This window comes from Strix uralensis, chromosome 5 (genome assembly GCF_047716275.1).
Source record: "Strix uralensis isolate ZFMK-TIS-50842 chromosome 5, bStrUra1, whole genome shotgun sequence".
NCBI classification, from domain to species: domain Eukaryota; kingdom Metazoa; phylum Chordata; class Aves; order Strigiformes; family Strigidae; genus Strix; species Strix uralensis.
The window spans coordinates 55,302,432-55,330,113 of record NC_133976.1 but is presented as its reverse complement, the minus strand read 5'-3'; the positions used below and the strand labels follow the sequence as shown (position 1 = coordinate 55,330,113).

Below are 27,682 nucleotides of genomic sequence, written 5' to 3'. Positions count from 1 at the left end.
ACACACTGGAAGCTTTTAGATTTCATGTTTGTCTCTAACACGCTGCAAAGCCAGTGCCTCCCTGGGGAGTGTGCATGTTGAGGAGAACAGTGTAAGCTAAGCAATCCACCTGGCCGGGTGGCAATGTAGTGGGGGTTGATGCTTTGATGCTGCCACTTACTCCTCTGGGTGTTGGTCCTCTCTAGGTGCTGCTCACAGGCTGTAGTGGCTGAAGGAGACTCTGCTCCCAGCTGTTCACCTTGCCTGTATGAGGGCCAGGAAAATGGGAGACATTTCTGCTCTTCAGCTACCTCTATTTCTGGTCCATTGTGATGACAGACCCTGAAACCTACTGTGTGGGGTTTGTATGGGAGAAGGTGACTGTTGTCACTCGGGACTGGACACACCATCTGTACCATCAGCCCTGCTATGGAGACTGTCACCTTTGGCAAAGGACCACCATGCACACTTGGGCCAAGAGTTGCCACATCCGAGATGTGGCCCCATGATTCTGTTCCTTGGGGAATGGATCTGATTAAAGTGATCCCCTGGCCCAGCGAGCCCACAGAGAGTGGGTGCATGAGGCTGTGCCAGCCTCCCCACTAGCCCGGGTTACTCGGGCACAGCCTGAGTCACCGTTTGACACTGCTCTGTGTTTAATACTGAAACAGGGAGGGGACAGAAGGCAGCAGAGGGGACATCTGAGGGAGGAAGGCAGGGGTGACTGCCAGTGACCCATCACTCATATGGAGCAGGCCAGAGGGGATGCAGCTTTTCACCACTTCAGAAAAGGCTGAGGAGTGCAAGGGATGCCCCATGCTTATAATGGGCTTACAAGGCCCATTCCATGCAGCTGCCTCCTGACACCCCAGGAAACCAATGCTTGCTTTCTTGGTCCATGGTCAGGCTGGCAGGCATGGGAGCTGGGCTCCCCAACACCTCTGCCTCCATAGACTGAAGGAGGACATAACTCAACCACAGCCCCACCAGCTGGCAGTGTGCTCTTCCCTGCCTACAACCAGTCCCCAGCATCTTCTGCCCCAGCTGAGAGAGAGGGACTCATTCACCACTCCTATGCCACAGCAAGGGCTACAGAGCTTGTGGTGAGAGGGTGAATCCCTCACAGAGAAACACCTTCCTTGGGGAGGGTGGTGCCAGCATCAGCTGCCAAAAGGGGAGCTTTTTTTGGCAAGGCGGGGAGCATTTGGGAGGTGAACCCAGCAAGGTCCTTCCCCGTCCCAGGCCCTGGCACCAATGGCCTGGGTCTGTGCTCCAAGGGTTTACTGCACCCTCTATGCCCATGCCTGGCTGGGTACGTGGAGCCCTACAGCCCTGGCAAACTCACAAGGTGGTGATCCTGAAGGTCCTGGGTCTGAGTGGTGCCTCTGCCCTTCTTTGCCCTTTTCCCATGACATCCCTGACCTGAGGTTCAGCTGAGTTTGTCCTGCCTCCTGACAATCCTGGCTGCTTTCATAATCTGGGTGTGCTCTGTGCCAACCATTCTCTGGTGTGTACATTTCTGGCGCTCTGGTCTCCTTGAACAGGGAGAAAAGGGATCAGAAACCAGTGGGCTGTGAAGGCAGTGGACCTGCAACCCCCACCACCAAGGGAGACTTTTGCAGGAGAGAGGGTAGGGATGAGCCTTACTGGGTTTACTGGCCTTCCAGTGAGCAGATTTTAAAAAAAAACAGCACGAGGATCAGGCAACCTTCCTGCCTCCTCCACTCACTTGTTTCTTTTGGGTCTAGCCTGTCTGGCGCCACCAGTTTGGGATTTCTCTGGGATGCGCGTGTGTGACACCAAGTGGCCGACTAGTTTGGTTTAAGCTCAGTTTTAAGGAAAGAGGAACTGCTGCTTTCCCAATACCCTCTCCTGAGGTGTGAAAAGCATGCAGAGCAGCACCACCCCTTTCCCACCAGCACCAAATTCCACAGAAACTTGTATTTAATTTAACATTTAAATCAGCCCTCACCTAAAGCTGCCTTAATATTGAAGTGCAAAATAACGCTGTATTTGTGTTGTTACAGATGTTTAAAAAAATTACTCTAAAAGGCACTGTAAATCCATGGAAGGAAATTTTCACTCTCTGCTGAGCAGCATGCACACTAACAACCAAGTAATCAAGAAAATTGCCGTGCCCTGAACTGATGTGAGTGCATGTGGTGTCCCTCATCTCTCCTAGTTCTGCTGCCTCTAGGGCCAAGGTGCATTTGGGAGACACTTTCTTGTCTGTAGCAGTCAGTGAAGGAGTTGATAAGATGTGGAAAACACACGATAAGAGCACAATTCACTCTTATTCTCCTGTTAGCCTGTCTCTTGGCTCCACCAGACTCCACTGAAGCAGGGGAGCTGGCTCTGTTTTAATATATTTTTGTCTCCACATGGGACATACTCTAGCCATCAATGGCACCACATCAGCTTGAAAACCTACCTTCTTGGAAGTTTGGTATTGTTTCAAGCATGTCCTCTCTACCTTCAGTCTGCAAGTCAACAACTTGCGTCAGGGTTTCACATACCCCCTTCCCAATCTGCTCCCCAGTGTTACATTAGTATCCTTGAGTTTTCTCTCCCATCCTCTGTGTTACACATGTGGAACTGTGTAGGTAGAGGGGAAAGGAGAAGAGGAGGGTAAGCATCCTTTCCACCTCAGATTTACTAGAAAAAGGCAAGATGTCCTGTGACACATTTCAAACCAATGGTTTCTCATTCCAGGGGATTCAGAAGACTCGAATCACCCCGTGTCGCCCTTCAGTGCTGATAGGCAGAGTGGGGAAGGCCCAGCGTGACATATTCTAGACAGCACTGTGCCTGAGGAAGTGGGTTTGCTTTCCAGGAGCATATGAGTATGTGGTAGCATAACATACCACGTAAAAACTCATGGGAGAGGAAGCCTCTAAATTGGGAGATTACAGCGTCATACCATCAGGAGGTTTAAAAATAATAATAATAACAATAATAATAATATCATAATCACCATCACTATCATAATTATTTTTCTTTGATATTGTTTCTTTCAAATAAAAATATTACATATGTTCAGAACATCAGAAAGACATATTTTTACAAGCTGAATTAAATACCTACAAGTTCCTTTCCTATTCTGAATTATGCAAGTACCCAGCAAGACACAAGCGCATAAATACAGGAATATAGACACAGCAGACACAGACACATGCACTGATGAAAAGATCACATCCTTCCTCCTGCATTTGCTTGCTGTGGCTTGGGTTTATATTTCTTCATTTCTTAAGCACTTTTAACATTGAATCAGCTTTTTTTATTCAAGAAAAGTAGCATGGAGAAACTACTAACCCTCTTCTGCACCCTCAAGCAGATGATCTCTGGTCCACAGTGATAGCTTCGAAGAAGCCAGCATCTCTTTGCCATTATCCCCCTAGCTACAATCTCCCAGGTGGCCCACTCCAACCCATGGAGAGCTGTTGCTGTCACCCCAACAGCCATTAGAGGAATCACATTCCCTAGGAAGAACACCAGTCTTGTAGTCAAGCTCTTTGGGCTTTTATTAATTAAATATTCCACATACAAACTACTAAATAAATATATATATCTGTGTCAGACACCAGTGTACCATACACACCCACTTGGAGAGCTCTATGTATTTATATATGAAATATCATGGAAAACTATTTACCAAATGCAAAGCAGGCTACGGAATGATTCAACTCTGCAGACTCATTGCTCATCACCAGGGTGCAGTCCACATGGTGTGCAGACGCACACACACGCACATGCTCATGCGTGCTTACTCCTGGGAAGAAGGGTGTCTGCCCTCTGTAACCTAGCTGCTTGGGAAATGTTCATGTTAATGCCACAGACACACTCTGGAGGAGGCAGATCTCCAAGCTGTGTAGGAATAAATCCCACCAGGGTATTGCAAGCAGCTGCATGGAAAGGTTTTGTCTGCAGGGATCCACAGCCTGGGGTGGCAGGGGTGGGGAGGGAGGGTTTGTGGGTTTGGGTGGGCACCCTGGGGAGCTCAGCTAGGGTGCATGGTCAGGGGTCAGAGCTAGGAGAGAGGCTGATGCTAGACCACAAATCAGAAAATGTGTCAGAGTCAATAGGTGTAGATGTTTTTATGTCTTCAAATTTTCTTCCCCATCTCCACCATGGTTTCTAGGTGATGAGGAAGGGGTTGGAAGTGAACATGAAGAATAAAAAAGGAATATTCGCTCTCTCTCTCTCTCTGTCTCTTCTGCACTGAACTCTGGAGTAGTGCCAGGCAGGGCTGGGAGTGGGCACAAAAGTAACCACTATAGATGAGGGTGCTCTTGGTAGTACCTGAAATGTGTTCACAGGTGGGCAGGAGTGGGGATGTGTAGGGCTGATGCTCCTGCTCCTGACTCTTCTCCTGTCAGAATGGGGTGCAGACAACATGAACTGATCAAACTGAGTCCTGTCTGGGGCAGAGCCGGTTGCAGACCCGGCTGATGATCTTCCTGCTGCTCTAGCCCTACAGCATTCCTGCTGAAAATAGGCCAGGGCAGGCTCTTCCCAGCACGTTCTTCTGTCAGAAGAGATGAGCTCCATCCCAGGGAGAAACAGAATGAGCAGGAACAGGATATCCAGAGTGGTGTCTGAAAGCTGTGTTTGAGGAATGAGAGTGGGCTACAAGGGTGCCTGTGAGGGGAAAAGAGGACACCTCTCTTCTTTTGCCAGTGTGGGTTGACTGTCTCTTCTGCAGGATCGACTGATTTGTCACCACATGGCCCATTCCCCACACCTCTGCTGACAGGCGCATAGTCTCTTTGCTCACTGTGGAGCTGCTACATGGGGCCTTTCCCACCAGTGTAGTCATGGTATGGGCTTGTCCGGGCCTTGGGCCGAGGGATAGAGAAATCATTTTGGGGTTCGATGGTCTGAAAAGGAAGCATGAAAGTCTTTACCTTTCAAAAATGGAGAGAAGTAATAGAATAGGACTTAAAAAAAAAAAACCAAAAGAGGGGAGGGAGAAATTGAACTGAAGGTTTCCTGAGAGTGTGATCAGTGGGGGCTGTGGAAGAGGATCCTGGCAGAACAAACCAGTAATGTAGACATGTCACCAGAGAACATGTGGGGACATGATGTGAGCTACTAGACCTCGCTAGGCTGTGATCTGAAGGAGAACTGGTGAACGGACATGGGGACACTCTGGATCTGCACTGCAAATTACAGTGACTGCTGGTGGCAATACATTCAGGGCACTGGCTGAGGAAAGGAGCACGATCTCCTCAGGAAAGTCTACTGCAGAAACTGTGCTCAAAGAGAGGACTTCTTTTGCGATGTCAAATCCAGAAGAACTGAAAAACACAACCTCATACACTTCCTTGGGCTCCTCTTTCCTTCCCATGTCCCTGGACATGTCACATCTCCCTCCCCACAGCCACAGGCACCTCCATGAACACATGCCATGGTATCGCTCCATGCAAAGCACCTGCCTGCCTCCACAGAGACTGCTCTAGGTCCATCTGTCTTTGCTCCTTCTCTTCCCTTTAGTGCCTGAACAATAGCCTACATATGGTGAAACAGGTGAAGAGGGGTGTGAACTTACCTTCATCTGAAAGTGAGAAGAGTATGGGGAGTAGCTGAGGTCTCCTGTGTCTCCTGAGTCACAAGACAATAGGGGGGGAAGTTAGTGAGTTAATGTTATATGGTAGATTGGAAATACCACATCAAGGGAGAATCAAAGGGCCTGTTACTACGTTAGCAGCTGCTGTTAGATTGATCAAACTATGCAGTATGAGGCAGGAATGGGTTAAAATCCATAGGTAGGTAACTTATTAATTATTTCTGTATGAAAGCAGGAATGAATGGTATTGTAAATAACAGGACATAGGTGGCCTTGGAGTTTAGACACCTCTTGTTGCCTCACAATTACTGTCATCATTACCAGCCAAATCCCTCCCACTCGCATGCACAGGACCCCCTCTGTGTTATTCCCTGGGAGAGCACAGCCTTTCTCAGCTATTCTTTTACAAACCTGGAGGTCTGACTCCAGGGGACAAATGTGACCTCAGTAGCAGATCCATGGGAAGCGCAGTCATATCTCCTACCCGTAGATTTGGGAAGCCTCAACTGATGAAAGTGAGACCTCCTTGCCTCCTTTTTGGATGGTGGGTTCATTTTTAAATGGATAATGGGAACCAGATCAGAACTTGAACACAAAATCTCCAAGGTATAACCTGGAGAGGTCTGAAGAGATGGAGCATTGCTAAGAGGGAAACAAAAAGCTCCTGAATTTTTACATGGACTTCCCAGACATAACAGAATAATAAAGAGTTATGTCTCAGCCCTGATACACAGTAAGTCTTCTACTCAGTCACTCCTACACATCTTTGGCTTTTGCATTGGTCCTTACTCTTTTCCCTCTTGTCTGTAGATTCACTTTCACTTGTATTTATGAAGTCTCATGAGTCCGAAACTTTTTCCTACCTCTAAATTATCCATTATCTTCAAATCTTTTTATTGTAACCCTCCTACCCCTTTTAGCTCGTGAGTGGTGCATATGTGCTCAGGGTTGGGGGACAGTGGAGTCATTCATCATACCTTGCACAATTTCATCTTGGGTATAGGCACGGTTGTCTGCTCCAGTTGTCTGTTTTATGAACTTGGGTTGGCAGAAGTCATTTTCTGGAGGGTAGTCTCCCAGCTTCAGAGGGGCAGTGAGGAAACAAATTTCAGGGACGATATACATTATCAGGAAGATCCATCCATTGGACACCAGAGCAATGGCCACGACAGGATCATCCCAGCTACGTTTATCTAAAACCGTGTTGCCTTTTGTGAGCATAGTGATCCACACTACCCAAATGGCAATGGAGAACAGGATAGTGACAAAGATGTGGGCCCCATGCCTCTTCCAGCTTTTGTATGACCCACAGAATGTGAACATGGAAACCAAGAAGGTCAGAGCCATCAAGAAGAGCACATAGATCAAAAGCATAACAAAGTCCTTGTTGGTGTCCTCTGGAGACATATTCAGAAATTTGTCTTTCTGGTTTACTAGCATGGTGACTAAGTACTCAATGTTGATCACAACTTGTACCAGGGCAAAGGAAAAAATGAGGAGCAGCAACACCAGCCAGGAGAAGGGCTTTCTTCCTCTCACTAGTTTGTTGAGGTTGCAGGCATGGGTGAGGAGGCATGAGAAGCAGAGAGCAAAGATGACTCCAAATAGGAAGAAGCGAGTGGGGCGAGTCCTGTCATTGAGTTTAATGATGAAGGCAAAAGTGAGACCAAAAATGCCGAGCGTGCCTAAGAGAAAGAAGAAATAGATGGAGACCATGTGTCGCTTGCTGTTGTCTTGGATTTTACAGATGAGAAAGAAGAGTGAGCAGATGAGGAAAATGGTGATGAGGATGCCAGCTGCAGCCAGCGACTCCAGGACAATCCCCCAGGCCTTCTCCATGTCACAGAGCATGTAATAGTCAGCAGCAATGCTGCCGCAGCCTCGGGGAGGCGACGTCATCCTTTCGTGTTCTTGAACAACCTCCCCTTGAAATGTTTCCACAAAGCTGTAGAAGAAGAAAAGTCATGGACTGTCATATCAACCACCTGGGTGTGGCCAGCAGTGGTGAAGGAGAGGCAGGACAGACCTCCATCCCCACCTCACTGGGCAAGGATACCACAGTGGTATCTAAGAACACGGGGCTGTGGGAGCAGAGCCATTCCTTTGTTTGGCGTCGTCTCTCTATCAAGGGCAAGCCAAGCCCCTTAGCAGGAGGCAATTCACCTTGCATATCCTCTGCACCGTGCCTGGGGTTGTGCAATGTCATAGGAGCGTGGGGAGCACAGAGAAGGTGAGTTGCTTTTGCAGGCATTAGCTTGGTGCCCTGCAGCACAGAGACTGAGGTGCCTTGTCACTTTTGTGATACAAGAGCGGCTGTTAGTCATAATACAGTTTGTGCTCTTTTGACAAGTTCAAACAATGTCAGTACCTTTTGTCAGTGAGGTTCAGAGATGAGCAGTGCGAAACAGGAAACTCGTTACTCTGTTTCTTTTCCCCCTTTTACTTTCTCTGAAACACTCTTGGCTTTGGTTTATGGGTATGAATGAAGGGAAACTTTCACTGCCTTTTATCCTGCAGATGACTAACCTGGATGCCTCCAGCATATCTCTTCTCACTTCAAATTAAACAGCAAATAAGCCCTAAACTCATATGCCTCCTTCTTCATGGCAACGCAGCAATAAGAACTGTCTCAAAGACCTCAGTCTCCTCCCTGAAATACTGCCTTGCGCTGGCTGAAAGCCTGACATGATAGAGATAATGCTATTCACTGCATGAGAAGTAACCACCAAGTTATTGCTTGAGGAGTCCAGGAGTCAAGGATGGCAAGGTCTCTAACATACCCAGCACATTCCTGCTGTCTCATCATGAGGAGTTCAGTGCTGTCTGAGTAAGCCTGGTTTAAGCCTGTCTCGCCAGGAGATAAGAGGGATGTTTGGGTGAACTCTGCCCATCACCAAGGGGAATTAAGTTGCCTACTTCCTTGGGAGCCTGAAGCATTTGCAGAAACCACTGCATGAAGATGTTGGGCACTTCATGGCCCATTATGCAGGCACTGAGTGAGTATAGATCTCAGGGACCAGGTACTGCTTTCTAGGTACCAGATTGCTCAGTTAGGCTTGGGTCTCTAAAATCCATCAAAACAGGAGCTTAGATACAATATTGGCATGAAGCACGTGAGAATCTGGCCTTAATGGTGACCCATACTGGAAAACCAACAGCTTTCTTTTCTGATATATAAAGAAAAAACTTAGTCTTGCAAAATTTAGTCTTTAGTGTTCACCGTGTCATTTGCCTTGATTTTCCTGCTCCAGAACAACATACTGCAGTTATGAGGTTGGTTCTAAAACACTTCCAACAGATATTAGGGAGTGTAGGTTGAGTCTACAATAAATGGCCATTGTTCTAATCAAGGGATGAGCGAAGGGGGAAAATATTACCGACTCACTCTCAGCCCCATATATGCCTCAACATGATCTGCTTATAAGTGGTGGAACATTTTTCCAGCTTTTAACCTCACTGTGTAAAAGGAGGTGTGCAGCTCTTCAGAAAGTCAGCTACAATAAAATGCAAATTATTCAAATATGCAGGAACTCTGGACTCCCATGGAGAAAAGGGAATTAATGAATAACACATGTAGGAGTTTTCACAAATCTTTGTTCATAAAATTTTGGGGATTTATGATCTCTTGCACAAATAGCTGAGAGTTATCTGGACATTTGTGAATAATAAATAATGAAACTTTCTGAAAATCTAGAGAACAAATGCTACAATTTTATCCACAGACATTTACTGTCGATCAGATTAACTTATCTATTCACAGCTCTGGCAGGTACAGACTGGTGCCTGCTGTCAGGGCAGGTGGAGAGCCCAGAGAGCCAGCGTAAAACCCCAGGGCAGCACAGAGGACACCCACAGCTTTGGGTCCTTACTGATGCTTATTGCAAGTGGTACTTGCCACAGCACGCTGTTAAGGCCCTTGGAACAAATAGGATGGAAAGAACCTCGCTGCCTTGGACAACTGGGCCACTTGTGCTGATTTTTACTCCCTTTTTTTTTCCAGGGTAGATGTCCTGTGAGGCATGAAGAGTCTCTGCCCTGTCTCCTGGGTGAGTGTTGCCCCCAGAAGCCAAGTCTCTTCATCCAGCACCTACAGAAGTGTCTGGGATTTCCAAGGGGCTCTGCAGTCTGTTCAAGGGAGCCTGTGCTGTGGTAACTTTGCAGCTCACCCCAAATCATGGCTCTGCCTTAGTGTTGAGCTTTCTCCCTCCAGCCTGAGCCTCCTCTCTCATTGATACTTGTGCATAAAATACCCCATCCAGCCACAAATTTCAAGTAAATTCCCATGAAAGTCTGCCATAACTCTCTCAGCTCCAGCTGGCAGTCCCCTGTTAGAGTCAAGGGTAGGAGGCATTCTCTGTCTGCCGTGGCACCCCACGCCCCTGCTCTCCCACCCCCCAGAGCCATGGTCCTGCACGCCATCCCACCCCAGCCGCAGAAAGCAGCTCCACCCTGTATCCTGTAGGACATTGCCTTGAATTACCTTTCTGGGTCCTGCTCGGAGAAAGCAACAGGGAGTCTCCAGCTAGAAGAGGCAAGTTCCCAGTGCATCAGTTACACAGTCACCTCTGCGTCTGTAGCTCCAGCCGAGCAGCAGTCCCCCTCCTTGGGAGCTTTAACAGCTGGAGGGCTGAGGAGGTGGGGCTGAGCACGCCTATTCCAGTTCCACCACCTCTCCTCTCCGACAGCACACAGCTATGAAAATATGGTCCCCGTGCCAGGAAATGAAGTAAGGCCTCCTGACGTCAGCGGGGCATTCACCCCTGCGTCGGGGTGGAGATGGAGCCGCTGCCTGTCCCAGCTCTGGGACGGGACTGAATGCTGCTCAGCCAAGCGCCTGATAAGGTGCTCCCCTGTCAGACTCCTGGCACCCGTGGGTGGGGACCGTGGCTGTGAATAGCAGTGCGTCTCCTCCCTGCTCCAAGTGTTTTGTCTCTTTGCATGCTTTCTTGCCAGGTAACTGCTTGCAAGGAGGTTGTGGGATGCAAACAGGCCCACAGCACCTGGAGGGAGAGTGGCTGCAAGCCTGGCTCCACAGACAGTTTCCTAGGGGCTCTTGCTGGGCGCTGAATCTGTGCATGGGGACACATCTGCTCTGCTCATCCCTTCCACTTGTGCCAGTGAGAGCCACAGGCTCCTTTCCTGAAAAGGGCAGTTTGCCTTTCCTGGTGTTTCACTCAGGCCAGCCCTACTCTCCAAAGGCACAGTTCTGTCAGCTTGCAAGCGCTGAGTCACTTTGTTCAAATTTCTGGCCCAGACGGTTAATGAATTAAGGCAATGACAAATTCCCCCTTGCTCTACATTGTGCCTCTGGCCTGACACACCTATCAGTGCAATCCCATTCAAAGTCCTGGGTATCTCCAACGTGCTCATGACTTCATCTGTTATTTTAAATATTACTCACTGGGAGTATTTTATTATTCTGAATAAGGAATGGACATCAGGGCCTATCCACACTAAGCACTCAGTCCCTACACACAACCCTAAACCTGGAAATCCTTCCCACCCTGTGGAGCTTGTGCTCCTTCCCAAAACTGTGGGAGCAGCTGTACATGCTGAGATGCCCAGCTTATATGTAGGTACCTAGATGTAGATGTCCACCACATGGACTTCATTCTGGTGCATCAGCATAGACAAATATGGGCTGAAGTCTGATTGCCCATAGTTGTCTCATCTGAATGTTAATTTTGTTTGTTTGTTTTAGGGCCCCTGGTTTATTTCTAGGTGCTGATCCCTTTTGAACGTCACATGTAGAGACTACCACAAAAGTCCTCTCTTGCATACCCCCTAGAAGGACATGAGGGCCTGCAGGGATGAGGGTCTCATTGAGTGAAAGGCAAGTGTTGTCACTGCAGGGTGGGCCATGCTGAGCCCAAGGACAGTTCCTCATGTCCTTCCTACTTTCATTTCAGTGTAAAACCTGAGGCTTCTTAGGAAAGGACATACCAGGTTTCTTTACATTAAATTAATCTTAACATTAAAGGCTTAGTGAGCCAGCCAAGAAGGAGGCAGTTGTGAAAAATGAGAGGAGAAAAGGAGTGATGGAGAAGAGTTTAGCACCAGCTCAGTGGGAGCCAAGCTGACATGCTAAGAAGCTTTCAAAGGTCACTGTCCACTGCCAGCCTATTTGCATCTTGTCAGAGCACATTATGGACTGCCAGTTACTTCCTTACATTTACATAGACACACAAAACTCCATGGAAGGCAGCGTGTCAAATTATATCGGGGGAAAAAGAAGAAAAGATGAGTAACACTGATATTTTCCAGAATGCCTGAGAAATCCTTGAAAGTCAGTCATCAAACGCACCCTGTACTTTCAAAAGGCTAATAAATGGGGCTACATTTAAAAAAAAAATCTCAAGTGACTTAGGAGCCCAGGTGCTGCTGACTTGTGATAGGTAGCCTGAGAAATGGTGCCCATAACCCTCATGCTGTGCCAAGGAGGGAGGATAAGCATCAATGGTCTACATGGGTGAGCACAAATGGTACAACAATCACACCACAAAGGTGAGGATGATTGTCACCTTGCTTTAGGGATGGGATGCAGCTTGCAGATAGAGGCACCAAAATTTAGATGTCTGATGGTTATTACCTAAATATGAGCTGGGTGTCTCAGCTCCCAAATAGCCAAAAGGTCAGAAGGACTGGCCCAGCTGATTGGATGCAGGTGCCTATTTCTGTGTACACCAAAATGCTCCAAGGTGTGGTTGGCTGGATTGCCTGGGGCCTCACTTTAGGTGCTTGCACATCGGCATATAATGTCATTTGAGATGCCACAGGGTATCCTGCTCAGCTTTCAAGGACCATTCCAGGAGCACATGGATCTCCATATCTCCTGTATCAGATCTGGAAGTTCTGTGCAGATGTTTTGATACCCCTAGGCACCTCAAAGCACGTTTGTAAGAGCAAATGGATTGAGTACTGAATCTCCTCTGGCTATTTCAGAGCTGAGATGCCCAGCTTATATGTAGGTACCTAGATGTAGATGTCCAGCATATGGACTTCGTTCTGGTATATCAGCATAGACAAATAGTTCATTGAAGGTACTGTAGCTCAGCCACCTGTAAGTCAGTCACCACAACAGGGATGGCACATAGGATACAAGAGCTGTGGGAAATTACCCTTCTGGAGCATCAGCTCACACTGAATAATCCAGGGGAGATCAAATGGTCTTGGCACCAGTGTGTAGATGATTAAATTGACTCCTAGGTGTCCACAGAGCAGACTTCTTCATCTGAGGCAGTCATCCAGATTCCCACTATAGTTGGTAGAGAGAGAGGCACTTCCAGGGGAGTTTCAGTTGACCTGCTTCAGAACAAACCAAATCACACCTGAGAAGTATCTGTTTCTCTTCAACAGAGGTGAAGGGAGACAAAATAATGAATTCATACATCGATCTTTACACTTGTCAGCTGAATTATGTAGCAATTCTCCAAAATCTCAACACGATCCAGTAGCAAAGTGCTGGTAATGTTGGTTGTTCCTTTGGGTGGGAGGCTGTTGGTAGCAAAGCAGCTTGCTTTGACCATACTGCAGTCCTGGACAAGCAAGTTGGCTGCTGGTGAATGAGAAGGAGAAGTGGCTATGCCTGACAAGAAGAGGCGGGGATGGCAGCAGGGACTGACCCCTTTGGACAGCAGGCACCCATACCTCCCCTTCCAGTCCTTGGGCGCAGGACAAGGTGGAGGAAGAGGGCTGGCCTCTCCCTCTGTGTTGGCTGCGCTCCTTTCCCCTTCTGGCTGCTGACATTGCCTGGCCCTGCTCCCTCCCGTGGGGTGTCAATGCCCAGTGCTGCCCACAGTGCCCTGGGCCAGCCCTGCTCCACCAGCTTCAGTGTCACAGGGATGAGCTGCCAGTGAAGGGCAGAGCGCTGCAGTCCCTCTCATCTCAGGCAGGTCTGGGAGGTTCATGGACTGAGTTAGTACCTTTTATTAAGCCAAGTAACAAAGCAGCTAGATGCCTGGGGAGAGACGGTGCGTGGTGCTCTGGAATGTGTCTAAATAACATTTATTTTTGGTCACTGATACTGTCTGCATTGTGAATTTGCTTGTGTCATTCCTTCTGCTTAGCTACCTGTGCAGTACACTGACAACAAAAGAGCAGCCTTGCTCCCTGAAAAAAATCCCCTCTGCCAGCACTTACCACAGTCACACTGAGCTAACATTACAGCAGCCTCCACCCTGTCCTTCATCTTAAATCAGTTCAGATATAAATGTTATGACACCCTTGGAAACAGCCTGGCACAGGGGTGATGGGTCTTCAATCCAGGCAGCCAGCTTAGAGCACCTCTGCCTTAGACAGGAGCGAAGACAAGGACAGGGGGTGTAATTTCTGGAAAGGTACACATGGCACCTCCACATAACACTGGACTTTCTTCTGGGGGTCCTTTCCCTGAATCCCTTGTGCTCTGGCTCTGAAAGCATGTATCCAAGGATTACCAAAAACCCTGTCTAAGAGATTAATCCTTTTCCTTCAGAAATTAAAAGTGTGGCACCAAAAAAGAAGTGTTATCTAAAAAAACTGCAGAAAAAACTCATACTGATATCCTTCAGAGCTGTTAATTGTCTCTGCAGCCATCAGCTCTTCCAAACTGCATGCTGTGCTCCCTGCCTTTTTCAGTCTCAGAAACAAAATAAACATTTCCAATATGTAAGCGATGTGCTTTGCTTTGAGTGTTGATTGCTGCCTCTTTTCAAAGAAGCTTCCTTCTTTAAATGAGTAGGTTTTGGCCAACCCCTTTCTTTTCCTGGCTCCTAAATGCCCAGATTCCTGGTAGAAGATGTTCATTTACTGGGAGGGGGATAGATTTGGGCAAGAAAAGGGCAAGAGACTTGTTAAAATATTGAAACCAGTGCTACTGAGTATGTCCTATAAACAGAAACTTTCAAACCGGTGAATTATCTGCCAGAGCATCCCTAATTTGTGAGAAGATCCTGCTTCTGGAAATGTAATGGAAACGGACTGCCTGGTCCTCCCACTAGGAACATAATGCTCTGCTGTTCCGCTAACAGGATCACTTCTGTATGCAATCCCAGGTACAGCCAGCCTAGTACCTTCAAACCCAGGCGTAGGGGGTGGCTTCTGGAACACTCGCCAAAACTGTGCTGAGTTCATGACTTGTTCTTATCCCACAGAGGCAGGTGTCACACCATCTTTCATACTCCACAAGTGTGAAGCTGGAGCAAGAACAGGCAGAAATAAGTGGAGAGCAGCTAAGAGCACCTGTGGCTGTGATCACTTTGACTAGGAAGATCCTTTTCATACAACAAAACTGGTGCTCTTGAAGGCTGTGAGCAAATTAAAAAAAATAATGAGATTTATCACCTCCTTTAGGACTGTCAACAGTGTGCTGATAAACATTTCAATCACAACAACTGAGCCTCTAGATGTAGTTTCCTGGAGGTATCCTGTGCCCATCCATTTACCAGAGCAGCTAAGAATGCTCCAGTCCTCTTTTATGGCATTAACCTCATCTGCTTTTGTGCTGATGTGTTCCCAAAGCAGCAAGTTGCATTGATATGGATGAATGGGTATTGTACGTAGAGACACATTTAGGAAGAAGTGCATAACTTTCAGGAAACAAGGGACCTGAAAACATACCAACTGGTGGGGATGTTGCCTGATACCCCCAGAAAGACAGACACATCAAGGGAGATCCAGGAGAAACTGCATTTTCTCTCTCCCAGAAAGGCTGATGCCAAGGCTGGGGAAATGATTTAGGAAAGAGGGGATGTCTGGCTGCATCTTTAGCTGGTGAAGCCTGACACAGACTCTCAGCAAAGCACTCCAGGAGGAGTCAGCCTTTGCTTTCCTTGTGTGCCATCCCTTATTTTGGTATCCTTGCCTGGCCCCTAATGGTGTTTGTTCCCTTTGGTATCCTTGACGACTGTGCCTGGAGTAGTTTTCCCTTTTCCACTCCACACTGCAAGATGTGGACACACTGCAAGATGACTGGCTGAAATTCCCGCTGAGAGAAGATTAGCCCCTCTCTTGCAGAGGTGACTGTTGGCAATAGATGTTCTGAGACAACCATGCTGCCTTGGAGTCTCAGGCTGATTTGTCTTGTCAGTAGTGCCTTGGATAAGAGGCTCTTCAGAGAACTGCTTCCATGCAAGAAGTATTCCTGGGAATCAGGTTGCACACAAAAACTTCCTGCTCAATGATACAGAAAATTCTGCTTTACTGCTCCTGGATCAAACGCCAGTGCAGTGACACAAAGCAAAGTTAAGATCCAACATAAATCACTCCTCCCTTTTAGACTTCATCAGAAAAAAAGTGTTGATAGATTTTATTTTTTATCAACAAGCTTCATGCTGATACAGATCTGTGCCCCCACACAGCCAGCATAGAAGCTGGCATAAACTCATTATTGTATGCCCTGGCTAAATTATCAAAAATACAATTGTATTAACACTTTTAATCTTAATCAGACACATTCTGTTGAGCGATATGGCTGTGCACAAATCTGCTATTGACTGCAGAACCATGGCCTGGGATCAACCAGCAGTTTTGGTCAGCATGTGTTATCCAACCAAGGCTAATAATTAATCAATGCTGTGATTTCTCTTGAATGAAATGGATGGTGGGGGAGAAAAATATAAGGAACAATTGTAAGGTAAGGTCAAGTAATTGAATTTGCAGCCTATTGCTCCTGAATATTTTCTTGCAGTTTTGAGCAGGTCCCCAGGGCATGCAGTTCTTGGTCTCTGGGTGCCACAAATCCCACTGTCACCTCTTGGAGCTGGAAAGCTGCTGAGGAGCCACATAGGTCCCTGGGAATCCCAGTCAGGCTTCAGGAAAATGTAACCGAGGAACATGACAACACACAAGGCTTTAGTGCTAGCCCTGATGAAGCATGTCTTACTGTAGTTCTGGGAGAAGGAGCTTCTCTCTGGGCAGTTTCATCTTGTGGGGTGTCAGGTGCTTGGCAGCAAAGCTCAGGCAGATGAAGGTGTGGACTTCTAGCACTGCTCTGTTCCACAGACACAGCCATTTCCCAGTAGCCATGGGCGTTAGAGTCTGTGGTCACCGTGATTTGAGGGTAGATGGTCTGTGTTCCTCTGGGCTTAAGCTGGAGACTGCTGGAAGTGCCATGCCAGTGCTGACCTGGCAGAAATGACAGTGAGTAATAGTTGCCAGATTATAGATATAAATAGTTTACAAAGCCAGTGCCTCAGTTCTGCTTGCTAGTTCACCCTAGGTAAAGTTTGTTGCTTGACCATGATTGCGTATGACAATAAAACTCCTCAGATGCCTTTCAGGGCAGTTCAAGCACTCATATGTCAGCAACCATGAGGGGAGCCCTAGCTCAGCCCATGCTACAGTCCTTCCCCAGCTCACTGTGTGTGCACCAAAAAGGCTGTTACAGCCTTGTAAACACTCAGAGAGATGGGATGGGAGAAGAACAGAATGTGTGTTTCATCAGGGTAGGGCTAAGGCCATGCTTTCAGCATGCACAGTATGCCTTTTCACTCAGATCCTGATGGCTCCCCTCCCTTTGGCAACTAAGGAGCCAGGGGAATTGCTCTGCAGGCAGCAGCCCGGAAGTACTTAGCTTCTGGCACAGGTAGATGGCATGCCTCCTGGGAGCCTGGAGACCTGGCGCTCCTCAGGTATGCACAGCCAGCAGTGGGTCCCACCGTCACAGGGTGAGTGCAGGTGGTAGCCTAGGACCCTCACATTGGGTCAAGGTTATGGAGCTGGCTGGGCAACAGCGCTTGGTATCCTCCATTTAAAAGGCTAGCACATTGTTGCGCACCTTCCTTTCGCTTGGCACAAGACAATGCGTGCAGGCTTCCTTCCGCTGCTTCTTCCATCACGTCATACGTTAAGGTGGGTGGGCTGCTCTTCTAACTTCAAGGACAACACAGGCACGTACGTATCCCCAGATACTGCCTCGCTAGAGGCCCAGGAATGCAGTTCAGCTCTTCACTCCTCCTACCAAAATCCTTTCTTGAATGATTCTCCCAGTGCAATATTTTCCAGGAGTGACCAGTTGTTGAATCAACACGAAGGTTCTTCAAGTTTCCTCCTGTCCTGCCTGCTAGTCACAACTGATGCTTTATGAGATCTCCAACTTCCTAGTATCACCAGTGACATTAAGCTCCCTAAGGGACATAGCAATGTTCATTTGGTGCATGGCTGCTGCATCTGGAGGTTAAGCAGCATAAAAATCAATGAGATAATGATACACATTCAAGTAGCTTTACTTCAGGAAATTGAGGGGGAAACAGTGCCCTATTCTATCTGCTTCACTAAGGCAGAAATTTAAATGGGTGTGTTTAAGAGGCCTGATAGCATTCCTGCTCTAACTGCTTGCTTCTGTAAAATGATGCCTCTCCTTGCAGTTGCTGCCTAATCTCAGTGGGCACATAACCACACACAAACACAGCCACGTGGAAACACGCACACAGGCCGCACCCAGCCTCACGCTGCCTACCATACTTTTACCTCTGTTGTTGCAGTATCTGTTGAAACTAGGTAAAAATGCAGGACTTTCAAGGTGCAAGGGTGCTGTTGGTGGAAGTGGTAGCCAGGCGAGTTGAGAGAGAGAGCGGGCAATTGCAAGCCAGGAGCACCACTGAAAATGGTTTTCCATTGAAAATTCACTGCAGGATGTTTAGCATGTGCTGCACTGTGATAGGATCCCTCTGCTTGCTTTGTGAAGCCATATCCGAGAGATCTGCGCTCTTTAAATGCCGTTTAGTTCAGTGGCTGCACTTTGTAAGGATGGAGCACTTGAAGCCAGAGATTTGAATCATAGCCAGAGAGATTAAGTACTTAAGAACTGAAGCTGAGGTCCTAATGTAATCCATTTCATTATTCTCCCTTTAATTCTATCACAATAAAGAGTGGAAATCTCAAAGGGAGAGTTGACTTGAAAATGCAGTCTGTGCATGAAATTCCTACTCTTACTGCTTTAAGTCTTCTGATGTATACAAAGAATAAATAACTCTTCAACTATGCAACACAGTTGCACATATACAGATGAACATACACACACACTCTTCCTCACCCTTTTAACCAAAAATCCATAATTCCATCAAAAGGTCAAATGGAAATTTCCACTGTTCCTTGTTCATTATTAACAAACTGCCATAACAGACATTCATTTACAGTAATGAAATATCAACTGGCCCATGAGCAGCTCTCCTGAAAAGGCTGTAAAGTGCTTTTTCCAGGAATCCCTGGCTGCAGACAGGACCTTAACTCCAGGATAAAACCTAGCAGCTGTTCCGGCATTGTCTGGTGCCCAACAGTTCAGCGAGAATGCAGTACTCGATGTCTGGGACCTGCAGGGAAGTTTATTTAATCACACAGAAAATTCATTGCCTTTGTGCTTACATTTTAAAAGGCAAAAGGAATCACCACAAATTTTGGCTCTGACCTTCTGCTTGGCACACAACATATCCCATCATGTGTGGGATAAGATAAGGTACACTCTTGAAAAATAAAAGCCTATGCTATATGAATGAAGTGATTCCACATATGCTATGGATCCGAGCAATATTATTGCTGACTCCAAGGGCTTTATCAAGTTACAGGGCCATAGGGGTGAAGTTACCATGAGATCTTACATTACATAGAGTTAGCTTTTCCTCAGCTAGAGCTGAACTCACACAGTAGATCTGAAGCTGTGTTGACCTGGAACTGAACTAAACCAACTTCAGTTGTTACTTTGACAACCCAAATAAGAACTAAATCCAACCTATAATGATTCACCTGTGTGATCAGCAGTGTGGTTTTACTAGAGGTAAAGGCAAAGGAAAGGGTCAATCCATGTGTATGATTCTGCCAAACAAAACATTCTGGATGTATTACATGACAGTCTGGTTTCTTTAGCAAACACAGCATCTGTTGCAGTCCTGTTCTAATTAAAAAAAAGTCTGCTATTACATAACAGTTGATAATCCCCAATCTCCGGAGTGGTTAATCTAGATGTACGCATGGTTAAAACCTCCACTGACCAATTGAAATCTGACTTTCCTAACTACTCATTTGTAATCATCAAGCAGAGAAATGACACTGTAGGGTCTGTTACTGGTTAGGATGTATCCTAATCTTCCAGGACAACACAGTATTTTGATAGGTTTGCCCTAAATCTAACCATCCTTCTCTTTACTCATCAAAAGGATTTAAGACTAATACAATTAATGAGTTGAAAGAAGTTGAATATAAGTGAACCATCTCTTCCTAACAAGCCATCCTACATTATTAAGCAACAAAAGACTTGCCCAGAGAGCCCAGCAGGATCTCCAATGCTTTCTATCATTTACCTCATTGCTTTGTATCTTCTAGAGCACCTGTGAACACAGATCCCAGTCAGTCCCTGAATGGCTGAGGTGGGATATGTCTGCAGATGCGCAATGGAGTGACTTCCATCTGCATAGGGGCTGTAGTAGCTTCCTCTGGCAATCAACTTCAAAGCAGAGAGGTGTGCCCTAAAATGCCATCAGGATGGGGAGAGCCACACAGGAACTGCCGAGGCAGCTCACATCTCCCCTGCACAAAAAAGGCAGAGCTGAAAGCAAACAGTTTGGGTAGGTACCTGTCCACCAGCTGAGAGAAAAGCCTGCAGGACAATGTTGCAGTGCAGCATGAACAAAGAACCAGTTCAGGGGCAATTTAGGGACCTGGTTACAGGCTGCTTGGTGGGGCAAGGCTGGGGAAAAGCGAGCAGGGCAGAGTGCAGAAGGTGCTTAGAAAGGGGGATGCATGCATGACACCTTGGTGGGGGCAGGGAGTCAGACATGTAGGAATGGTCAAAGGCAGGGGAAAAAGATGGGAAATCCCAAAAAAAGCACCAAATAATGGAAGTTTAATAATGCAACAGATTCTGGGGCATGCTGAGCACAAGGAAATCTTGCTCAGGGAGTATCTCAGCAGGCCTGTGCCAGCTGCAGGAGCAGAACATGGGGTTGCCAGTTAGTTATGCTAAGGGAGGCCTTGGCCAGTGCTTCTAAAGGAATAAGTCAGCCCATGTGGAGAGGCTTGAAGACAGGGAGGGAGGCTTCATCCAGGCACTCCTGGGCAGCAGGGCTCCTCTACCCCAGGCCATGCAGGGAGATCGGGAGATTCCCTCTCCCTCAGCCACAGGAGAGCTGGCTCCCCAGCTGTGTGCCCCTGTGGGCACACACGGCCCCAAGATCTCTGTCACTGAATACTCCCAAAAGTTAGGGGAGTCCCTTGGTCAGCTTTATCTGATTAAATGATGGGAGGGGACTGGGTGATGATGCAACTCTGCAGAGAATGCAGGAGAGCAGAAAGATGCAAACTCTGCCTGTCTGGGCAGTGAAATTTTGCTGACATGCTGAGCAGGCAGGCTAACCTGCTCTGGTGTGCCAGTACAGCCTTGTATGTCAGACAGTCCTGGCTTCTGCCACGGGACTCAGCCCTTTGCCCACTTCAGTCACAGAAAAGCCTTCCAGCTGAAGCAGTACCTGGGGCAGTGCACAAGCTCATAAGCTGTTTCCTCCTACCCAGGATTCATTTTAAGGCTCAGCATGGCTTCTGGTGCAGAGCTACCCTACTTTAGCAAAGCAAGCAGAAATTAACTATGTGTCCTGCCACTGTGAAGGCCAAGGAGATGAGTATCCAGATCACAGAAGCCACTTCAAGGTAAGGTCACCCAGCCATCGTTGGCTTCAGATGTCTACTTGTGAAAGGTCTTTTGCTACCAAAAAAGATAACAGCTCCATGCAACTCACCACCCAGCTATAAAGAGGGACTTCCCTCCCATCAGCCCTCCTCTCTATCCCTGAATCTTCACATGTCAATAACTACTGCACAGTCCTTTCCACAGACTTCAGTGTATTTTTGGATGTTAACCCACAAGGTCTTCGAGGCAGAAAAGCACCTCCCCCCGTGCATTTTCTGTGCTACCTGTGTAAATTGGTAATACATGGTCCTGTAGATCTCAGGTGATCAGAGAAGCAAAGGGCTGACATGGCTAACAAAGCTGAACACTTCCACCAGGAGGCTGTCCTGGCCCAAGTAGGAGAGACTAAAGAACATGGCAAAGAAGAACTCTCAAAGATTTTTATCCATGTGTCCTGTTTGGCACAGGACAAGCAAACACTGCTGGTTCAGGAGTTCCTCCTTCCTTTCCAAGAAAGAACAGAGCAATTGGCTTTCCAAAGGGCTTCTTGTGTTTAAAAAAAAAAAAAAAGCCTTATTTGCTGTGTGCGTAAGATACAAATACACTCACCAAAGATTTCATTCATACTATGCCCTCCAGCAAGATGCCTTCCCATTGCACAACATATTTATCAACAGCAGAAGGTTAACAGGGCCCTGCACTAGCCACATCTTCCTCTACATCTGCTGCTTCTACTGAATTCAAGAGCACCACAGCTGTCTGCTAAAGGATTTTCAAAGGAACACTGCAGTCACACACTCAAACAGTACATGCAAATACAAGACCAAGACTACCAGTGACAGCAATTCCCCTTCCATCAGTTTAACACAACCCTGATGGAGAGGGACATTCCTCACTAATCAAAGAGCTGTTTATCAGCCAGACCAGATGGCAGCATCTGACTTGTGAAATCAGTGCTGATTTTTCAAAGAGGGGAGGGTAGACTGGCATTCAAAGGATGGATCTTCAAAAAGTCATCCTCTGAACTAGATAGAGCAGTACAGTTGGAGTAAAGAAGTCATATCTGAGTGGGAGCCTTGGAAGAACCAAAGGGTCACAAAACACTAGCATGCTTCACAAGAAAGGGCTCTTTAACAAACTCAGCTGAGATGAGCAAGCCTGGCTGCAGCCAGCCAGCTGAACACAGGCAGAAGTGAGACTATCTCTAAATTTGATCTTAGAAAGAACAGACTAGCAAATCTATCTCTAACATTTCTTCCATAGATCTTTTATAACAATTCTTCACTACGTTATCCATTTTGGAGAGCATAGCCAATACTTTGTTTGCATTTTTATCTAATCTTTTCTTGAAAATTGGAAAGGTAACTCCAAGATTCCTAGTTATTACTAAATCAATTCTCACCAACAGGTGGGGAGAGTGTAAACTAAGACCCACATATGACTTGTGTGTATCCAATGGAAAACAGTCCATAGCTCTGCAGAATCTTTAAGAGGCATCTCGAGACCTGAAACTGCAGGAATGGAAAGCTGATTCTGCCTAGGCTCTGCCAGAGGAGGCTGTTAGGCTGTCTGCTTCATATTGTTGATTGTGTTTGGAGAAGACCAGTCCTTAACAACCAAAGAGAGCCTCTGGCATGCACCAGGATAAAGGTTTGACACACCTCTAAGCATGCCCATGCGCAGCAGTAATAGGAAATCACTCACTAGTGGCAAATTTATCATTCTGAGTATATATTGAGGGAGAAGTAGTATTACTTCCCTGCTGATGATATATCAAGTGCAGAGGCTGGCAAGGACAGATCAGGCTGGGTATCTCCTGTTACAAATTCCCTTCAACTGAGCTACAACAAAGACAGTAGAAGACCAAGTATATCCAATTACATGCTTGACTGGGGTACCTTAATTTCTATTGCTTTAAATAAAATTGAGCAAGCCTGCACATATTCTCTCCCAGGCTTGTTCCACAGATCCTGTGCCCCCTTACATTGCTGCTGCAGAAGAGATACTTTTGTGACTCCAACTCTCATTGTGCAAAAGACTTTTTCCTACATGAAAGACAAGGAATTTATGGTTTAGCCCCTTTCACGGGATGGAACAGATATACAACAAAAACCACACAAAGGAATCATTTTCTTCTGGAAAGCCAACATAACCAAAGCAATTTAACCTTATCATGCAACCCTCTCTCTACCTCACACAGATTACTTGCAGAGCAAGTTTTGCTATTTATCTTTCTTTACACAGAGACATGTTTGTGTGGGAAAATCCTGAGGAGGATTAAAGAGAACTTAAATCAGTCCAAATGGGCAACACGTGCCAAAAAACCTGCCGCTTTAGACAATATCAAATAGAGAGGAGGAAGTGATGGACAGAAGGAATAGTCTCTGTGAGAGGCCTGTCAACAGGTTCTTTTTCTGCCTTTGCTAGGATTTGAATGGAAGACAATAGGAAGCCCACATTCTATTTCCTCTTTCCTCAGGAACCTTTAGCAAGCACCAAGCCCAAGGGAAGGCAGAAACTTTTGACAGTCCTATCCTTCGACTTAATTTTATGGAGAGACAACAGAGCAGCATATACACCTCTGCAATGACGAGGATCCTTCAGCAGAGAAGATAAAAATAGTTCTCTTCCCTTTGGGCATGCAAAATACCCTGTGTTAACCTCTGGTAAACACAGCTTCAGGCTTCTGATGCTTCCCTGAAAAAGTGCTGAACAAGCTCCAAGGGCATCCACCCCTCCCTGAGGACCTATAATGTCAACAGCTGAAGACTGCACAGTGCCACTGTCTCCTATTGCACAACTAGGCATGACCTTGGCACAGCCCAACACACATCCTACCATGAAACATGACATATACTTGATTATTATGTTCAGGAAAGCATGTACCTGCGTCCCAGTGGGGCTTTGGAAGCAGAAAGTGCTATTATCATTGTAAGTTTCCGTATCTGAAGGGTCCTCAGGAAGAGCTACAGCACTGGAGGCATCACTGCATTCATCCCTGGGGCCAGAGAGCAAGCAACTATTCCTATTTCTTAGGTGCCAGAGGAACAAAACATCCTTAGCTCTCCCTTTTAAATATTTTTATTCATAAGGAGCTTTCATAGTCTGACCAGGGGAAAAAAGCCATCTGAAAACAAAGAATGTTTTTAAAAAAACAACCCTCAGGAGTTAACCCCAAAGACTGGGGTTCTGTCAGAAACTCATATTCTGATTCTCCATGTGTACACATCGTTTTTTTCCCCCCAAAACATCTACTGGTAAGTGTGTATACAAAAGCAGTAAAAATTCAGAATGACCACATGGACCTCTGGCACCAAAGCTGAATTTTTACAGCATTTGCTCTGCAACATTTACAAGAATTAATTGCTCACTTGAATGTTTACAGAAGCTCCTCACATGTCATTGCAGGCAAACCACAACTTCACATTTATACAATGTCAAAATGCCTGGTACATGCCTGTGTCTTTCACAGGTCATGCAATAAATTCCATTCCTTTTTAAGTACTTCCAAGGGCTTTTAAGTATGTAGGATATTTTCCTTCTTCATTGCTTGGCTAAACTGGAAATGTTTACTAACTTCAGTCCTGCTTTGTAAACTAAGGCCCTCCCGATTTCCAATCTCTTCTTACTCAGAGAGTTCCCTCCTAAACTGAGCCTCTTTTCAGCACAAGTTAATGGTGTTGCTAGTAAGTCATCATACTTATCTCTTCTGGTCATCTCTACTTTTTTGGGGCAGGGGGGGAAGGTAGGCTGCCATGTCCTTGAACAGGCCCATGTTCCTCATGATTATTTTAAGCAGACTTAGGCTCAGCCTGACACCACAGAAAAAAAAGCCCTGGATTCCCCACCTTGGTTCCCAGCTGGGCTTTCCTGTACATGTCTTCCCTTGCAGTCCCTAGGCAGCAGGTACATGGCACCGGGGAACCAAGAGAGCCAAATCCATTTCAGACAGTTCAATTCATTGCAGCTTCCACTCTGGAATACTGTGTAGTTGCATGGACTGCTACTTGCTATCCTCACTTATCTTGAAGTCAGTTATCCACACTGACATAAATGTTTTACTCCTCCCCGCCAAATGATTGTTCTGCTTCTCCTACCTCTAGAACATTTCAACAGAAGACATTACAACCCCATTCTTTACTGCCTGAGGTAGTCACCTATACAGTATTAAAAATCAAAACTATAAGACATTATTTAAAATACATATTACAAGTATATAAACAATCACTTTCTCTTTATGGGCTTGGGAAGTGCAGAACTGTTTCAAATTGCAAACATCCCCACCAAACATCTCTCGAGAACACAGCTTTTGCTGAAACTTGAGTTTCAACCACAAAAAAAAATGACAGGTTATGTTAGCCTGATCCTACCTTACGTCACACTAAGGTTAATCCTCCACTTCAGCTCCCTGCTGTGCAAAGACTCAAGAGGTGTGCAGAGCTGTGCTTCAGAACTGCCCCTCAAGAGTCCTCGTGACTGAACAAACATACCGGCATCAGTTGTACAGAAGTATGCAGTCACACACATACCAGTGCTGGTATTTTCACAACTGTCTTTTATCCAGAGACAGGTCTCACTCCATTCTTTTCCCCTCATGTTTCATTAGATCAGCAAGATTTTGCTTTAGTCTCGCTAGAAATTCTGTTTTGACCAAATACATCTTTAGACACTCCCTATTCCACTTCAGTTATACAAACACCCTAACCCAGCCCTCATGGCAGAGTCACAATAAGAAACTATTTCCTGCCCCTCCAACCTTTTTAGTTGAAATTGAATTGCACATACCTGTGGCAGGTGAGGCACAGTAAGAATGTGGGTGTGGTGAGACCTTTGCCTTTCTAGTGCCAAGTGTTTCTATGGCTTGTGATTCCAAATCAAGGGAGGTGGCCAGCTGTCTAGGAGTCTCTCCTCTCAAGGAGTGTCTGCACCCTTTTAGAAGGAGCAGCTCTACTTCTCTCCTGTTATTCTTGCAACTGCAGAGGAGGGATAGAGTATTTGATCCCATCAAGGGGCAACATAGACACCATCTGATGTTGCAGCCTTCCACACAGGAAAGAACACAGGGAGATGCTAGAGGCTCCACCTATCTATTCAAGAAAGCCTCATACTACTTTTGAAAGAAATTTTCCTGTCCTACCTCCTTCAGCAGTAAAATTGCCTTTCACATCACTTTACAAGATTGGCTAAGGACTGACTCTGCATGTCACCTATTACATAGCTGGGAATAACACCAAGAGGTTTTCCAGAGACCCAGGAGCTTTTTTCTATCATTTGCTGATAGCTGTACCATCCCTGTCCTGCTTGTGAAGAAATTTTGTTCCAAGCATCCAGCAGGACAGAAGACCAGTTGGGAGAGTTCCCTCACTCCATGGGGAACAAGCACTTGCATCTCCACCCATATGCTCACTCCCTTCGTTCCTCTCTCTGGTGCATTCTAAGATTGTTTCCTCTTACCCGTGGGGATCCCTACCAAAGGGCCCCGTAGAATGAACATGTTCTCATTACTGGGCTTCCACCCCTGCCTCTGCACTAGGATCCATGATGGTGCACACTCTCTTCCTGCTTTATAAGAACACTCTTAGCAGTCAACATACCCCAAGATCTGTACCCTTACGTGCCACTGATCTTAGACTACCTTAGAGCTATCAAACTTGAAGGTGAGTATACAGGAGATTTGAGTAAACTGCTACAAAAAAAAAAAAGACAAAGGAAGAACACTGGCACTCTTCTCACACCATCAGAGGGTATGTTTGTTCCTCATGGAGACAACAGAGATGCTTTAAATAAAAAAGAAAAAAACATATTCCCCTTAGTTTTAATCATGCTGTGTTTTCTGTAATTTTGCAAAATGTGCTGCCCCAAAAGCATAAAAGCATTCTGACTAGCATACATGTGTATAGATTGATGCTGACACTATGAAGTAACCATTGAGCTCATCTTGACTACTGCAGTAGTTTCTGCTTTCCATTTAGATCTAAAAAAAGAATCTTCTGAACAGTTTTTCATGTAGCAGAAAATCCAGTTTACAAGTGGTTCTAAGAGACATTAAATTTTCATGTTGAGTAATCACAAAGGCACTTCTCACCCTTCTCTGCCCACAAGTAGAGGTGTCCAGTGTGAAAATTTGTATTGCCAATGGGAACTAGGACTAACGTTCTGGTTTGATATGAAGATAAGTACATTTATGTCATTCTTGCAAGAGTCTACTTATACAGCACTGAACTCTGCCTAAGACAGAGAAATAAATAGGAAAACACAGAAAAAGCCTCTATGATATCTGCTTTTCTTCACCATCCAGCTTCTGAGCTGCTTTCCCAGGTAAATACCACCCTCTTGTGTTGGTTTGTAAGTACTAAACGAATCAGCCACAGAAATGAAAAAAAACCACCCCCCAAAACCCAGACCTCTCCTTGATCTTGCCAATCATTACAGATTCTGGATTGAATTCCAGGCAGTGAATAGTCTAATCTGCTGAAACAGATTCTTTCTGTGCTGGGCCACTCTTCAGCTGACATATCTAAGGTACTGATGTCAAATCTAAA

At 46.2% G+C, this 27,682-nt stretch overlaps 1 protein-coding gene across 3 annotated transcripts; it reads right to left on the bottom strand.

The window, feature by feature from the left end:
* Positions 1-3,482: 3,482 nt before the first annotated feature.
* GPRC5A (G protein-coupled receptor class C group 5 member A) lies at positions 3,483-27,635 on the bottom strand. Of its 3 annotated transcripts, none has more exons than XM_074870949.1 (4): positions 12,664-27,635; positions 6,523-7,490; positions 5,528-5,580; positions 3,483-4,856 (listed from the first exon to the last, which is right to left on the bottom strand). In XM_074870949.1, exons 2-4 carry the CDS (start codon positions 7,442-7,444, stop codon positions 4,764-4,766), a joined length of 1,068 nt encoding a protein of 355 aa, XP_074727050.1. In that variant the 5' UTR covers positions 7,445-7,490; positions 12,664-27,635; the 3' UTR covers positions 3,483-4,763. The 3 variants fall into 3 exon arrangements, with proteins under 3 accessions (XP_074727050.1, XP_074727049.1, XP_074727052.1); XM_074870948.1 differs by lacking the exon at positions 12,664-27,635 and adding an exon at positions 10,026-10,302; XM_074870951.1 differs by lacking the exons at positions 5,528-5,580; positions 12,664-27,635 and adding an exon at positions 10,026-10,302.
* Positions 27,636-27,682: the final 47 nt, after the last annotated feature.